This window comes from Solanum stenotomum, chromosome 5 (genome assembly GCF_019186545.1).
Source record: "Solanum stenotomum isolate F172 chromosome 5, ASM1918654v1, whole genome shotgun sequence".
NCBI lineage: Eukaryota > Viridiplantae > Streptophyta > Magnoliopsida > Solanales > Solanaceae > Solanum > Solanum stenotomum.
In genome coordinates this window covers 61,503,308-61,520,986 of record NC_064286.1, presented here as the reverse complement: position 1 = coordinate 61,520,986, position 17,679 = coordinate 61,503,308, and the positions used below count along the sequence as shown (strand labels likewise).

The 17,679-nt window shown below is 33.9% G+C and overlaps 3 protein-coding genes across 4 annotated transcripts in view; 1 reads left to right on the top strand and 2 right to left on the bottom strand.

Moving 5' to 3' along the window:
• LOC125864938 (rhomboid-like protein 15) overlaps window positions 1-17,679 on the bottom strand; it is a 71,920-nt gene that overhangs the window by 3,254 nt on the left and 50,987 nt on the right. For both annotated transcript variants that reach the window (XM_049545073.1, XM_049545072.1), the window contains exons 2-6: window positions 3,629-3,659; window positions 1,655-1,820; window positions 491-794; window positions 194-226; window positions 9-100 (exon numbers count right to left, since the gene is read on the bottom strand). In XM_049545073.1, the coding sequence (XP_049401030.1) occupies window positions 9-100; window positions 194-226; window positions 491-794; window positions 1,655-1,820; window positions 3,629-3,652 (619 nt within the window). In that variant the 5' untranslated portion in view covers window positions 3,653-3,659. The remainder of the gene's footprint in view (window positions 1-8; window positions 101-193; window positions 227-490; window positions 795-1,654; window positions 1,821-3,628; window positions 3,660-17,679) is intronic.
• The window catches only part of LOC125864940 (tropinone reductase 1), a 116,426-nt gene that overhangs the window by 77,614 nt on the left and 21,133 nt on the right, over window positions 1-17,679 (top strand). The window lies entirely within an intron of this gene.
• On the bottom strand, window positions 13,940-17,568 carry LOC125864941 (uncharacterized). Its single transcript, XM_049545076.1, has 4 exons — window positions 17,200-17,568; window positions 15,909-16,067; window positions 14,750-14,831; window positions 13,940-14,316 (listed from the first exon to the last, which is right to left on the bottom strand). The coding sequence occupies exons 1-4, from the start codon at window positions 17,515-17,517 to the stop codon at window positions 14,168-14,170; spliced, it is 708 nt and encodes a 235-aa protein (XP_049401033.1). The 5' UTR covers window positions 17,518-17,568; the 3' UTR covers window positions 13,940-14,167.

Genomic DNA, 17,679 nt, shown 5'->3' with positions numbered 1-17,679 from the left:
TAACTTACATGCAAATCCAGACAAAATACCACAAAGATGTCCAAGTAAGGAAACATTAGTCATAACAAGCTGAAATACCACCAGTAAGATCAATGCATACCTAGTGAAAAAATAATCAAAACATTATAGCATAAGATGCACACAATACAAAAAATAAAACAAACTTACAATTATCGGAAAGTAAACTAGTTACCATTTAGCAGGCACATTAAAAAGCCCAAACACACTGCAAAAAGAAAAAAGGCAAACTCACATTAGCAAACACATGATTCCAACAACTAATAATTGATCTAAATTCTAATGTAACCATTCACATCTAATGTCGAACATTTTTTTGTGTATCTGTCTATGCTCATATATAACATGCATATACAAGATCACTGATTTATAAAAGGAATTTTAAACTTGTACAAAGGGAAGGGAACAAGGAAAAGTAATAATTTAATGATTTAAGAAGAGGAAATCCGATCCAAAAACAGGAAAGCGAAACCTTCTAGTTTGGGCCCCACTTAGACTTGTCTCCATCACAATCATTGAAAATAAGATCCCCGAGAAACCTATAGCACACTCGTCCATAAAGTATGGATAAGGATGAAGGGGATTATGGGCAACCAACAATGCTATAAGAAGATGGAGTAAGGCATTGCTAACGGCCAACAGAACAATTATATATAACAGGCGCACTGATCCCATAATCCTCTCCAGCTCTGAGCCCAAAGGGACCAAAGCTAACATATTAAACAGAACATGCAGTAGAGAACCATGAAACAGAATTGAGGTAAAGATCCTGTAAACTGCAACAGAAACACAAAATTAAAATCAGTGTCAAAAAATAGGAGTGCAAAGTTATGCTAAATATGACAAAGGAAAGAAATGATATCAAAATTATAGCTCCACAAAAGATTTTCATGCACTACAGAGCCAGTAAATCAAAGTTGAATTATGTGATTCATCAATAATGTATGATGAATACGAAAATTATTACAATGGCTATGTATCATGAGTTGGAAACTGAGCAAGAAAGATAGCTCATTCATAGGCCACTAAAGAAATTGATCAATTCATAGCCACGCATGGCAAATGCATGAGAAGAGATGAGTAAAATTACATGAAAGAGTAAGGTTCCAAAGTCTTCAAAAGAAAGTGAACAACTAAAGAAATTGATCAATTGATAGGCAGAAAGTAGTTCCTACTCAAATAACCACCCAAGCCACATTGCTCCCCCCACCCCACCCCCACCCCCCAAACAACTCATCAATGATTACTAAGCAATAGCAATGTATAATTATCCTAATAGTTGACAAGATTCATCAAATTTATCTTTCAGCTAAGAATAGAGTATTTGAGTGCAGGCACATTTTGATGTATGAGCAGCACTATATATGTACACCTTGTTTTTTTAGGAAGGGAAAGCAGCACTATAAGTGAACCCACCCCCCAAACAACTCATCAATGATCACTAAGCAATAGCAATGTATAATTATCCTCAAATAGTTGACAAGATTCCATCAAATTAATCTTTCCACTAAGAATAGAGTAATTTGAGTGCAGGCAGGATTTCTTTTTAACAGGCACATTTTGATGTATCAGAAGCACTATATATGTACACCTTGTTTTTTTTAGGAAGGAAAAACAGAACTATAAGTGAACCTACCTTGAAATCGAGAAATTACAGCAGATGGCCAGAAGCATACTTCAGCAAATGAGTCATACCCAACCAGAAGGCAAACCAAGTATATTATCCCACAAACAACCACTACTGCAGATGTAAGGATAGGAATTCCTTCCCACCACTGTCCCATCCTTGTCTGTAATCCCGCCTACAAACAAATTGGAACAAGTGAGAGTCAACATAAAAGCTACTTTTCCCACAGATTCTTGTCTTGCTTTCAATGTCCAAGTTAGACATTATGAAGTATTAAGAAATATGTGACATTTTAATTGTTTGATGTCGGAATTTGTAGAGTACAAGTTCTCTTCTTCTTTTTTTCTCCCTTCATCAATAGAAAGACCCTTCAAATGGCTAAACTAAGACGACAATCTCTCTATTTCCTTCTTATCAGAAGAATATACAAGTAAAACGGTGGCTCTGATAACTCGAGTAGTCCTAGATCTTAATATCACCCTTTGGTTCAGAAACTTTAAAACAGAGAACTAATAGACAGTTTGAACCAAGGAAAAGATAGATGATTCGTAATAAAAAGAACAGACTGGACGAAAAAAGAAATCACTGGCTAATCTATTACTATCTAATGAATCACTTAAAGGAATAAATGTTAACAAATACAAGAGGAATAACCATTCTCCAAAAGAGATATAAAGATCATTGTTGTGACAGCCTTGCAGTGACATAAGCACTTATATCACTACTAGAATATAAAGAAGTAAACACAGTTATTGAATAAAATTTTCGGGAACTTTGCAACAACATCTGAAATCGATCATACTAGCTGAGGCATAAGCCTAAAAACTTTATGCAATGAAAGGAGAGGAACTTTGCAGCTTTTCCACTATCATTACAGATCTTCCCTACTGGGAAATCAAACATTTTTGTAACAACATCTGAAATTGATCGTACTTGTTGAGGCACAAGTTTAAAAGCTTTATGCAATAAGGGGAGGAACTTTGCGGCCTTTCCCCCATCATTACAGATTTTCTCTACTGGAAATCATCAATACATATTCATTCATAAATCACATTAATTTCCAATTGTATCATCATATTACGTGGCATGCGTTGCAGTTACATAAAGTCAACAGAGTACCCCCATTTCCCAAAAGTAGTCCCTTAATAAATGACCAAAAATGAAAACTAACTTCCTTGTCATGAAAATCTTTCATATGAAGCTAAAAAAATTACCTCAATTTACTCCATTTCTCCATAAAAATGATCCGAGATTCAGAATTCAGAATTCAGAAATCAAGCATTTTCACTACATCTTTAAAACCCCAGTACTTTTTCTAACTTACCCATCATGAAAAATCCCATATAATTTCCAAATGAAGCTAAAAAAAACCTCTATTTACTCTATTTCTCCATAAATGCATGATCAGAAATTCAAAATAAAAAATCAAGCCACTACTTTTCTAACTCTCCCATCATGAAAATCACTATAATTTCCATATGAAGCTAAAATAACAACCTCAATTTACTCTATTTCTCCATAAATAACATGATCAAAGATTCAGAATAAAAAATCAAGCATTTCCACTACACCCACTACTTTTCTAACTTCCCCATCATGAAAATCACTAGAATTTCCAAATGAAGCTAAAAATTAACCTCAATTTACTCTATTCTCCAAAAATAACATGATCAGCGCTTCAGAATTCAAAAATCAAGCATTTTCTCAACACCTTTAAAACCACACCACTTTTCTAACTTCCCCATCATGAAAATCACTATAATTTCCAAATGAAGCCAAAAATTAACCTCAATTTACTCTATTTCTCCAAAAATAACATGATCAGAGATTCAAAACTCAAAAATCAAGCATTTTCACTACATACTTAAAACCTCACCAAATTCCTAACTTCAATCAGAACCCTAGCATCTACATTGACATTTCAATACATACAATATGAACAATTTCTAGATCTAAGTATAGTAATATTGAGAAAAACAATACCTCAGAAACAATATTTGGTCTCATTTTCGCTCTTAGTTTTTTCTTCTTCTTTAGAGATTTCCAATTTTTCTTCAGGTAGAGTGTAGAACTCAAGAGTACCTTTTATATATATATACTCCTGTTTTCCGGGTCGGGTCTTTGATAAAATGTCCAACCCGAATCCATTTATAGCAACCCGTTACTTAAAAATGTCATAGAATAATTGTTATTTTTAAATCATGTTTTTTATATTGTGACATTTTTCATTACTAGATTTTTGAGGACGCTAGTATATTAGTGATTTACTTATTCAATAATCAATATGTTGGTGTAATATATCACATAAACAATAAAATTACAGTTGAAAATAAAATGACAAAAAATGAATAATTTTTTTTTAGGTTGAGCGATAATTCTTCCTTGATATGTAATCACCGACTCTATATTTCACCCATAATTCCTTGGAAGTCTACTTTGGATCTTCACAAAAAAAAAAAGAAACAAAACTATAATCTCCTTGTTGTTTTTTTCCTCCATTCAACAAGTTAAAAGAACCGATCACAATCATGATTTTTTTTTGGTTCGTATCTACTTCTTTTTTGGGCTTTTTCCTTATGTAATCACATTTGTCCAACAACTTACGTTAGTGTTTTATTCAATGAATAGTAAAATTTTATCCTTTATAATTTGTATTGAATTACTTTTTTGTTTTTGGTTAGGGCTTTTTGAGCATTCTTGATGGAATCAAAATTGAGGAAGAGAAGCAAAGAGAGAATAACTTGATAAGGTACTTGTACTATTAATATATTTTATTGGGAATTGAAATATTGTTGTATTAATCATATCTCCAAAATTTTGTAAAGTTTGCCCAACATGGAAAAGTCATAACCAGAGGTTCTGGGTGCTTTGAAAGTGGCAAAGGCGTTAACAATGAGATTCGAAGTCAGGCTCCACAACACTAAAAAGCCTTAAGCACCCATCCAAGAGCCAAAGAACCAGCCAAATCATTTGTTCATTGGGTGCTCTATGTTCATTTTATACAAATACCTCTTAATTTATATATATATTTCAAAAAGAGATTAATGGGTGTTGTAGCACCCGACGACTCTATGTGGGTCCGTTCCCGGTCATAACTCATCAAAAAAGTCACAATCCTTTAATGTGAAAAGGTTATTTTTTTTATATATTTTATAATTTGTAGGATTTGGGCTAATACTTTTGAAATTAGTACTAATCCAACTTCTTTGAGAGAATCAATAAATCAGACCAATGGTCTATAAAGTTGTTTTAAAAATTTAGTATGAAATATAGAATATGTACTAAATCTAGTGTTAAGAAGAAGAAGAACAGAAAACATAGAAAATTTGTGGTTTAAAAATGTAAGAGAATTCCTCTATTTATAGTCAATAAATGGTTGTATGAACACATGTTTATTGTGCCTTATCATAAAAGTCACAACCCTTCGGAAAAGTCACAGTCCTTCAAAAGAGTTACAACTCATTGGAAAAGTAACGAACCTTCTAAAAAGTCACAACTCTTTGGAAAAATCACAACCCTTTGGAAAAGTCACAATCCTTCAATGTAAAAATGCGTCTTATTTTAATATATTTTATATTATAATATTAGTAAATATAGAATATGTACTAAATAGGGTGTTTTAAGAAGAAGAAGAATAGAAAACTTAAAAAAAAAATCGTACTTTAAAAATGAGGGGGAAATCCCTTATTTGTAACCAACAAAGGTAGTAAGAATATATGCTTATTGTGCCTTACCAGAAAAGGCACGACTCTTCAGAAAAGTCACGACCCTTTAGAAATGTCACAACTCATCCAAAAATTCACCTCTTTGGATTTGAAAAAGTTGATAGATAAATAGATAGATGGATGGATGGATGGATGGATAGATAGACAGACAGACATACAGATAGATGTTATCACATGTTGCTTCTTAACCTTTCACATTCTTTATTTAGAAAAGTTTAAATGTTTGAATTACTACTTTTCTATTCTTTGTTAATGATTAATACAAGAACAACTCGGAGAGGCTCAATTATTAAAACTATTGCTACTTGTAACCTTTCTTGATTCTCCTAATTACTTGTAATTGTTTTTATTTCCTATAGTTTTTCCCAGTTAGTCTCCCCCACCCCCTCCATCCCCGAATAACAAACACGTGACTTGATTTGTTTATAATTCTTTATGTTTTTTTTTTCAAAAATAATGTATTTCAAAATATTCCAGTTCTTAAAATATGATTAAAAAAGTTTTTAAGAAATTGATGAGATCTTTATGATTTACTAGCTCTAGAATAATCAAGGAACACACATTTGAGAATATAATTGGTTGATGTCTTTCACTTGATAAATTTATTATGACATATTTAGGGGTCTTTATGGACAATGACATGAAAGAACAAGAAAAATTAGTTGCTATTGACTAAGGAATGAATAATAGGCCATCAAATTGCATATTTTATACTTTGCATGCACATGTACCAAAATATAAAGAAGAGAAAATACATAATTATCCCATCAAACTTGTACCCTTTTTTTGAAGTAGACACCTAAAATTTGCGGTGGTCTTATTACCCCATCCAACTACTTCCAACAATTTTAAATACACTATTTTTATAATATTTGCAATCTCATAATTCGTGCGTGTATTTCACCCCCAAATATTTTTTTTTCTTACTTGTTTAATAGTGGGTCGGGTAAAACCCTAACTCACTCACATTTTAACCCTTAAACCTTTTTTAGAAAAATTCATGTTCATCTTTTCCAATTCCTTTTCCCAATTCTTTCGATTTACTTCACTTCAAAAGATTTTTTAAAAAAAATTTCTTTGTAAATATATATTTATGTAAGCTTTGTGTGTTATTTTTCAGTGTTTTTGTTGTTTATTTGGTGTTTGATTTCAATTTTTTTCTCCAAAAATTAGTTTAATCCATTTTAGCTTTGTGGGTATTCCGAAATCAAGACTAGCTTTGAGTTCTATAAGTGAATTTCTCATTTTTTTTGAATTTGTATGAGTAGATTCTTTGATACTTCTGATCTTGGGAAACTATATAACGGAAATGGGTTCAAATTTCTTTGGTGAAAGGTAAATGAGGTGCTAAATTGACCAAGTATTATGTCGTTGTTAAGTAGATTTTTCTAATAAAAGATCTTAAGATGGATTGCTAGAACTTGATGATAGAGTATACAATAAAGAGATTCGCTTTGTGTAGTAAAGAACCAACTTTTGTTGTTGAGAAAAGCTCTCAAAAATCATTAATGGTGGTTTGGGGAAGAAGAAACGTGGGTCTCTTTTCACTATGGTTTAACAATGCCATGTGTCAGTTTTCCATTGGTTTGGGGCTGCAATTTTACCCTTTCACGCGCCTTTCTAGTGTGAAGTTACAATTGCCGTGAAAATGGGTCAAAATGATGTATTTATTGTGGATTTAAATGGTTTCGTGGGATAATAGGACCTTCGCAAACTTAAGGTGTCTCCTTCAAAAAAGGATCTAAGTTTGATGGGGTGATTATGTATTTCTTCTATAAAGAAAGTGATAGTTGACTTATATATAAAAAATCATTCATATAGAGAAGCTAATTATATCATATAACAAATATTATAATTGAAAATATGTAGAAGATAAATTCACTAAGGAGCAAGAATTTTACAATCTTTCAAGTTCTTAATATGTGCGAAATATCCAAATTTATAGTATTCGGATATTAGAAAATGATCATTCATAATTTTAATGAGGTCATGGATTATCAGGCGAAGCGTCGATAAGTTATCTAGTACTATAAAATCGAAAATCCACTTATCATTATATTTTAATCATGCAATGGTTAATAGATAAACACATCTAATAAACCCTGCTCTGATACCAATGAAGGATTTATACTCTGAGATTTATGCAGAATAATACATACATTTGTCTTCTAGGATCGAGCGTTATCACCATCAATTGCCTAAGCAATTTCCTATAATATCACTATGGAGTCTTGTATTATTTTTCACAACGACTACACTTTTTATCTAAGGAACTCACTTCTTGTGTTTTTATTGTCTTTTGATGATCCCAAATCCTCCCTTTTACAAGACAAGGTTGAGACTTGTAACTCTTATTCATTCAATAATTGCATCACCTTTTATCCTATAACTCCCACTTCATTCAAGAATACATAACTCTTCATTTTTTACTATAATGAGCTATTTAGTGGAATTTGTAACTTACTATTGTCACGATCCAAAGTACACCCTAGACGTGACATGACGTATATGCCCCTACACAAGCCACTTAGCATGCATCATACAAAATAATAGAATTTAAAGAGCTCAAAAGATAGTATTTCATATAAAAGAGTTTTTGAATCAAAGCGAAAGTCTAACATTTGTCTCAATAAGCCATATAATACAACATAAGAAAAGTGATTGGGACATGGGTATTTGTTGATTGTCGTATCATCCATGGAAAAGTACAATTAAGATATTCATCCAAGCTAGAAACATCATAGGATAGCTCTTTAGACCATGCGTGAGAAAACTTTTCACCATCCGTGATCTTTTCATAATAGCTTTTAAGGCACATAGTCCTTCACTTCATGCTAGAGATGCCCTACTACTAATGGAAAGTGTTGAAGGCGTGATCTATAATCATTAATGACATAACCGGATATCATATTAAGCAATACCTAGTTTAGAAAAATAGCCCGAAAAACATTGAGGGAAAATCTAGATATCATTCATGTCATGTGGTCAAGCTTCATTATTCATATAAATACCTTCATTTATAAGCTTACTTGAGTCATAAGAATTACTTTCATAAAATCATGCATAATTTCATAAAACATATTCATAGTTTCAAGCTTCTTCATAAATTCATCTTTCATCTTTCATCTTTCATCTTTCATCTTTCAAAGCTTCTTCATAAATTCATGTAAATTAGAGTTCATAGTCAAAATTCATATATCAATACATGAGTTCACATGCAATTGGTTGAAAAATATGTAATTAAGCTCAAATCATCAAAATAAGATCATAATAAAGCAATTGGATCCATACAAATAGACCCCGTGAGGAATTGAGTGAAAATCTGATCAAATCTTGAAAAATTGAATTAGAGAATTTAAGAAACTTTGGGGGTTCAATAGGTGAATTGAACCCATTTATGAACTCCATACATACCTTGATTGAAGCCCTAATTAATGATGAAGAAAGGAGACTTGAACTTGAAGAACCTTGTCTTCCTCTTTTTCCCTGATCTAGAGAAAAGATTTTTTGGAGAGGATGGATTTGGTCAAGTGTAGGGAATTTAGGAGAATGAATTGAATTGGGTGATTTTGGGGGTAAAAATGTTTACATAAGTCCTAGGGTAGAAGATAAAACGACATAGTATTGGGTTAAAATAATTGGAAAAAACCTCATATGACCCTTACCTAAAACTGTTGAAATGCCTCCCACAAGGGCCTTCACGGCCCGTCTAAATCATAATGGCCCGTCAAGTGGGTCGTGAAGATGTCATGCCTGACATGGCTTCACTAAAAACGGCATAACTTTTTACTTCGGGCTCGAAATTAGAAAAATTGGGCGGCATTAGAAAGCGGACTCAAAGACCTTTAATTTGATAAGTAATGGACCACCTAATTCATTTTGTGCTGAAATATATGATCTTTTAAGGTTGACCTAAAATCATAAGTCTGATAAGTATCCTTCACGGTCCGTGTGAAGCTTCACGATCCGTTTGGACGTTTGTGGTCCTTAACAACGACTGGGATGAAACCCTCTCTGACTAGGTGACTTGACGACCCACTCGACGGGTCGTCTAAGTCACCACAGATCGTCTAGGGCACTGTATAGGTGACCCCTACCTAGGGTCAGCCTTGGGCGGTCCAACGATGTCATTAACGGGTCGTGGTATCATTCACTGACCGTCTAGGGTGTCCTGAAGGGTCAATGGTTCATTTTAGGTTCGTGGACTTTTTTCGTTTTCCCTTTCTAGCCCTTTTCAAATCCGAGGTGTTATAACTATAGAGAGTTATTTAATGGAGTCAACTGATCAATAGGTGTATTTATTTTCAACACATACTTATCAGGGAGGTATCCATTCTTGTTTGCAACTTACATGAAAAATAAATCAGTGTTTTGCGAAATGGCATATCTAAATCAAAAAAGAATAAAACCACATATATAAAAAAAAAGAATTGCACAAACTAAATTGGGAATTCGAAGAATCATCGTACTCCATAGGTGCAAATATTTCAATCTTCAGCTATTACAACTATATTTTATTTTTATCTTTGAGCAAATTTACCACTAGATAAAGTGTCTAGCTGTCACGATACAAGGGTACCCCCTAGACATAACATGGCACACAATGCCCCTAAAGGCATCGTGTAAGCCACTTAGCATCTCATCACATAAGTAAAGAACAATAAAGAGTAAAATACATTTCAAGCCTTAAGAAGTTTTCATAAAATTGAAGTGGAAGTCTATATCTGCCTCAAAATGCCATCTATTACAATAGAAGTCTTAAATAGTATCACAGCCCTTAACAACATAGTTCTCAATTGAAAGTATAAGAATAAAACTAGAAAATCATTGTCCGTCCTCGAACCAAACATGAGGACTCACCAATAAGCAAGGAGAATAGTCAATCCAAGCTTCAACCAAGAAGGATATCACCTCAAGAATCGGGACCCACACTTATAGAAAATGTAGAGGAAATATGAGTTAGTACAAAAAAATGCACTAAGTATGATAGTGATGCACAAAACCATGAAAATATGCTAAAAAGTGACATTTTAATTGAAAACTATGCACGATACCAAGTTTAAGAATCATCATGACAAATAAGTGCAAAAGCATAAGACATGAGTATATTAAACATATTGATCATTATATCATAATGAAAACATACCATAAATACCCTCAAAGCATCCTTGTGAAATGTATGAATAAGATCTCATGCTCCTACCCACACTAAGGAAAGCTTATTGAGTAACTATAATACATAACTCATGTTCTAGTTCATTTTATCATAAAGGGATTAGCTTTAACCAACATAGACCATGAAAGCATAATCATGGAATTCGGTGTCTACCCCACACCGGAAAGGGGTTGTCCTAATTGCCTAAGGTAGAACTATACTCTTAGCTCAGGTGGATCCATTAGCTAAAGACCTATGTGGGCACATAGTTTATGAAAAAATGAGATTGTTTCTAGAAAGCCGCCTTCTACTAACGGAGGAGCTTCCATCTCATGAGACTTCTTCTAGAAACTCGCCCTCTACTAACGGAGGAGCTTCCATCTTATTGTCAATATCCACTCGGTACTAAGCATAATTCCCATTGAGTTAACATTAAGTCTCGACTTAAGTTGATAATTAAAGAAGAGTGTTTTGACACTAATCCAACAAACTCATGCTAAAACTCCTAGATTTAATAGGTGAGACTAGTCTTCAAACCTAAGCATCACTATGTGTGACAAACCTTTCACATTATATGATATTCATACCTGAGTGTGTATATGAGGATAATCATCCAATCAACACAACAATTAGATTATAGTGTAGTTACTTTACTCTCAAAGCAATCTAATTATATATATACAAATCTCATACACATAGCTAATTCTCATGTTTTGCCCTTCAAGGGCTATAGATCACATTCAACCAATCATATCTAGCATTACTACATTGGACATGGATGATAACATGATTGAAATAACTAAACTACTACAATTGCAATTTCATAGTATTCATCTTACTATAATTCACCCACATCACAAAGTCACAAATTGGGATTTCATGGATTCAAGGGAGATTTTATCATAAAACCATCATAAAACAACAATTCAATCATAATATAAGATAAATAATTCGTTAAAAACGTTTTAAGAATGAATCCATTACTTGGAGTGAAAACCCTAGATTTTGGAGAATTTCCTACTTTGAAATTGAGAGTTTGAGGGCTTCATGGATGAAAGCATTTCATGAATCAAAGACTATCATACCTTAGATGAAGAAATCCAACAAAATCGTGTGAGAAAGCCTCATTCTTCAAGCCTTAACTTGATCTTCTTCTTCTTTTTCTTCTAGAGAGAAGATATTTTTAGAGGATTTGATTTTGATTTGGGGATTTATGAATTATGATCTTAGATGAGATATTTTAGGTGGGAAAAATACTTATATAGGTGTTTAAAATAAGCTTCAAACGACACCATATAACCATTAATAAAAAAGGAAATCCCCAAAAGACCCCTAACCTTAACTACCAAAAGGCAGTTTCAGGTGTGACCTACGACCCAGGCCCCACGATTCGTAAATGGACTCACGTGGCGTCCTGTAGGTCCGTGGTTCATTGATCTGCAGCTTGATTTTGGGGGGCTTGACCCACGACCCCCATCTACGGGGCGTGGGTGGACCTACGAGGAGTAGGTGCCCTCGTGGGTCACTGCCCAGGTCACAATTTTGAGGTTTTTCCTTAAGGACCCATGGCTGATCCTTGGGGTTTAGGCTTTGACATTCTAACACTGAACCATGAATTTTAAGTTACGGGGAGGTATTTTCAAGGCTCTAACCCTAAACGTCAAGCTTTAACTTAGCCTACTAGTTTCATGTTAGACACTAGTTTAGTTTACAAATTTCCGAAATGTTACACTAGCAGACTTTTATTGGAAATAAAAAAAATCCCAAAAGGGAAAAGTACAAGCAAGGGAAAGGTTTTTCCTTACTAATCCCAATGAGGTAACAAAAAGACTTGGACCTTTCGCTAAGCACGAATCTGAGAAAGTAATTTGAACATTAAACATGAAGATCTAGGATCCCAATATAGCCCAATTTCATCACCATTGCCAAATCCGCGATCGTTGAACAATTCGATACATATAAGAGAAAAGTCATCATTGTACAACTTCTTTAAGCAAACACTTTCACCTGCATACTTCTTAGGGGCATTCTCCTCAGTTACATCCCACATGTCAACAAGCACACCGTACCCATCCTCCAGACTTTTGGTTGTATCCAACGTCCAGTATCGAAGAATGTACTCAAATGTCTTGAAAAATGGAATCACCACCTTTCCTAAAACGATCTCGTCCCGAGTAATCTTTTTCTTGATCTGTCAGGGGGTTTTCAAATCAATTTTCGGGGGAGGGAATATGTCTCTTATCTCAAGTAGTTCTCGAGTCACTAGATGTGGAGTGTTGTTAAGTTTGCAAGCTTCTTCTTCAGCTTTTGATGGAAAAAAATTGTCAAAGAATGTCTTCTTAAGGCAAGGAAAAGGCTTTTGATGAGACATTGAAGAAATTGCTAGAAGGATAGCTAAAAAAAAAAAGAGGCGGTAACACCCTATTTATAATAATGAAATTAGGGTTTAATTTCTATTCCAACCTTGAGCGGAATACATAGAATTCTGGAGGACAAATTGGTAATAAATACCCCAGTTATATTTTTTTTTATTTACAAAAATGGTCTTTTAATAATTATTGGGTTACCTAATAAGCTAGATTTTTATATTTAAAATTTTTCCTTTTATATCTCTCTATATTGACAAACATATTTTTCTTCTAAAATATTTCTTCCCACAGAAAATTGGATATTCTTGGGGTGTTTTTTTCGCAAAAAATTCTGTAGATAATTTGATTAATTTTTCAGCTTCATGATTTTTATCTAACTAGTAAAGAAATATACATAAAAACTTGCACAAATATAATAATTTGAAGCTATGGTTTATATTTTGTCCTTGATTTAGGAAATTTTGCAAAAAAAAAAAAAGAAAAAGATGTAGATGCACACATTGGAAAAATTGAAAAGTTACACTAATTTAATTGTTCACAAATTTTGCTATAGAAGGTTAGTAAAAATATATTCATGAACGCTCTTTCGATAGAATGGTCAGCTCATAACTCACAAGTGTGTTCGATAAAGCTCAATCTTGGCATGTTATTAGAACCACCCTCGTGTCCCAATGATACTGCAAAAGAACCAAAAGACAGATACAAGTTGATAGTGGCGGAGCCAAAAATTTTAAAAAGAGGCTTCAAAATCTGAAAAAGTAAACACACGAACTAATCAAAGGGGTCAACATCTACTATATACATAAAAAATATTTTTAACGTCAAAGGGTGTTCAGATGAACCCCCTAACAGTATGCTGGCTCCGCCCCTGCAAGCTGATATTATGTAAGAGTACCATCGTTTGTACAATACAATCAAGTTAGCTTCTTCTTTAAAGACCTTCACAATCAATGAATAAGAAACCAACCTGAATGTAACTAAACTGTGCAACAAATTGAGCATGGCAATTGCAAATACACGAGTAATTTAAAGGAGTAAGCAGTCGTTTCTCAGAAGGTTTTCCCATAGAAAGAAACGAGCAACTCAATGCGAAACCAGAATACATACAACTATATAATCATAGTAATATTTTGTGCTCTTTCAGGTATGTTTAGGTAACTGAAGAAGATTTTGAGATAATATTCCATGGAAGGATGTGTAGATTTGAAGTATGTTCGAAAGAACTTCTCTTACAAACCAATGCCAACCTACGGTTTCTTTGGAGAAGTATTTGTTACACCTGCTCCCAGCCACCTAGCCTTGTCCCTGGGTCATAATTTGTAAACAGTCGAAATTCATTGCCTAGTTTGCTGGAGTGATCTGGCCTAAAAGAACATGGACGTAAACCCAAGAGCTCGGAAGCCCTACCACTTTGCACTTCACCTGCATGTCCAAAAGAGAAAGAGAAGTGAAATGACATTCGAGGCATATTTACTCTGGTTATTTTACAGACAGGATATCCCCTTCTTCATTTTCTCTGCTCTTTCTCCTTTCATTTCTTCAGTAGCATTATCACTCTGTTCTGCTTTAAAAAAAAGTTCTTCCTCTTTTTGCTTAGGAGGCGTCTGAAAATTGATAAACCTTGATGCTAACTCATTTGATGGTTTCAACTTTTTTATCAACATAATATTTGCAACTAATAAAATTAGTAAGCAGCTTGATGACAACCATGAAGAATGAACACAGGCAGAGATAACTGGATTCATTGTTTAATGATCCTTAAAAAACCACAACTAGATTCAATGACCATTAACATGAGGAACGATAGCCGACGGGAGACCAAGTCGTAAAACACTGCATAAAATTTAGTATGTACCTGTGAGTAAAAGCAAGTAGGCTTGTCCTGGTTTCGTGAGAAAAGAAATTGTTTTAGCAACTTTCTCTAAGCATTCCTGACTCTGAAATTTTAAAAAAGAAAAAAGAGAAGATATTTGAATAAATCATTGCATAAATGTCAAAATCGCACAAGACAACTAATGAGTAATGACAATGATGCGATTGATTCACTATCATAGCATTCCTCACTCTGAAACATAAAAGAAAAAAGGTATTGAACGAATCATCAGACGAATGTCAAACTTGCACAAGACAAAGTAATGGGAATAATTCATCTTCATTGTCACGACAGTGCATAAGGAGATAGTTTCCTAACAGAGATAAAAGAGGTTAACTGAACGAGAGGTATCGATCCATTTCTAGGTTAAAAACAGCCTTCTAATATAGCTTAAGATGCTCTAAAGGTCCATTTCAGACAAGCCTATCTTCAGGTTCTTTTTAAGCTGAATCCTTGCATATGAGAGAGAGAGAGAGAGGGACCTTGAGGTTTAGAAGTAATCCATGCTGCCCTTTGAAATGTACATTAATAAAAGGTAAAGACAATGCAGATAAAGAAAACAAAAAGCAAGAGACATAAGATAAAAGCAATGTTTATGAGCATTTTTTTTATAACGAATGTTGATGAGCATTTTCCAACTAAAACATTAAGATATCCCTATTGCACTGAAGAATAACAAATCAGAAAAATGAACAATCAAGGCAAGCAAGAATTTTCTCATTAATATAGAAATTGAAAAGAAGCATGAGATTAATAGGTGAATTTTTATGATAGAAGAGAATAACATTTGAAATTAAGATGACCAAATTGTGAGAAGGAAAGAGAAGGGTAAGAATAAGGTTCACTTAAAAACTTGCATGCCAGACTATGAAACAGTCAAGATTTGGGATACTTTCATGCAAACTATGCATTTTTTTCATATATCATCCCATCCAAAGGTGAGAAGCCCATACTTGAGCAATGGATGCTCTTCGACTGTAGGCAATTCTGAATATAAGAGGACAATTTATATTTAGATATATAGTACATAGGGAACTTCAGAAATCAAATTAGTCGCAAGTAAAAGTGAAATACAGTAAAAAAAGTATACTCTTTAATTATCATAGAACCACTTCAGTATACAGCATATATCAGTTCTCACCAGGTAAGGAGGATCTGCAACAATTATTGGATATGAGTGTTTCATTGAAGAAGGAAGATCTTCTGGTAGGTTGTAGTCGTAGAATGTGAACTCACTTCCATACTGTTCAAACCGTTTGTCATACTCGAGAATTTGTGCAGGTGCATTAGGGTCAATTTTCTGAGACCGCATGCATAAAACAAAGCATAAGAAGTTGGAAAATATAGTTCACCATGAATAACTAAAGATCAGATAAACAATTGAGTACACTCAAGTTCCAAACTAAAGCGACAATCTGGCAATGGGCTATGAACCTACTAACTTTGAAAAAGAAGAATAACATAGAACTGGATACAAAAGCTACATTAAAGAAAAGTGATGAATTGTATTATGCTTTAGTCTTGCCAACTTTCCAAGTTAAGTTACTAAAAATACTTCATCAGAACAAAACAAAAGTTACTATAAGTAGCCCTTGAGGAGAGGAAAATGTAAGAAAAACGTTCCTTCACAAGTACTTTTAATAGTACAATATCATGCTTGAAAGAACATGACACAAAATATAAATTTCTTATACAATCCGCAATTGAACTTGCAAATAATTTACAGACAAATATGAAGATGTAATAGAGATATAAATAGAACCTCAAGGGAATATAGACAAATGTACACAGAACAAGTCAAACGTAAGCTTTTGAAAAGAATTTCTGTTTCTCATGTGTTTATTACTTTTGCACGCAACCTCCCCGCAATGGTGAAATAATTTAACATCCGTGTTTGGTTTTAAAACCAAACCAACTGCTTTTGGAACCAGCTAAACCCAAAAAACAAATGCACAAATCCACATCGAGAGAATGAAAGACACAACATATGATATTTATACACGACATGACAGCTCCACCTAGCATAACTCTTTTCTGGATATGAAATCGGCAAACAAAGTTAATGAACTAGCTCTAATACTACATATATTAATAAACTCCCTTCCTCAAAATACCTCTGATGCTATATATGTTAGGTACCAAACTATCTCTTTTCGTCAAGTTTATCCTTAGTTAACATCTTTTTCTCATATCGAAAATCCAGCTTATATTGACCATCCATCATAACAAAATCTATTAAACTCGTATAGTTCCATCACTCAATCAGTTAAGCATATATCAGTGGCTGTGTTTCAACAACTAATTGAATCTGAAATGGTAAAGGTAAAGCTTCAACAACTCATTTTTTCTAGCTTTTTGAAAGAAAATCTAAACATAAAGTTCTAAATTATACAAGCTTTACAACTAAAATACACCTAATTAAAGCACCTTACCTTGAGATAAGCATATAGTGTGGGGCAAGCAATGCAGGCAATCGCCGGCGAATCAATCGACCGGCAGAGATTGAGGACTTCATTAGCGACAGTTTCAGCTGTTTCGCGGTTATACCAGAACTGGCTTAGCCGCCAATCCTCCGATACCAGCGCCACGTCATCCTCCGCCGCAGCTGACGAAGCTTCCTCAACTGCTCGGCTCTGCTCGGCGAGGAACTCTTTCAGTGCTTCTAGAGAGTGAGAGCTTAACGTCGGAGTATCATCGTCGCCGGCCGGCAAAACGGCGTCGTGCTGTACGGTGTCTTTCGCTGTCTCCATTTTAGTGTAAAAAGTGTAGTGTTTGCTAAACCCTCGACATTTCGCGGGCGAGGAGATTTTTTCACTTCAAAGAAATTGAAAATTACACATTGCCCCTCGAAGTATGAATTGTATACAGTTAACCCCTCTAGGATGCTGATTTAGACTAATCACTTCAATTAC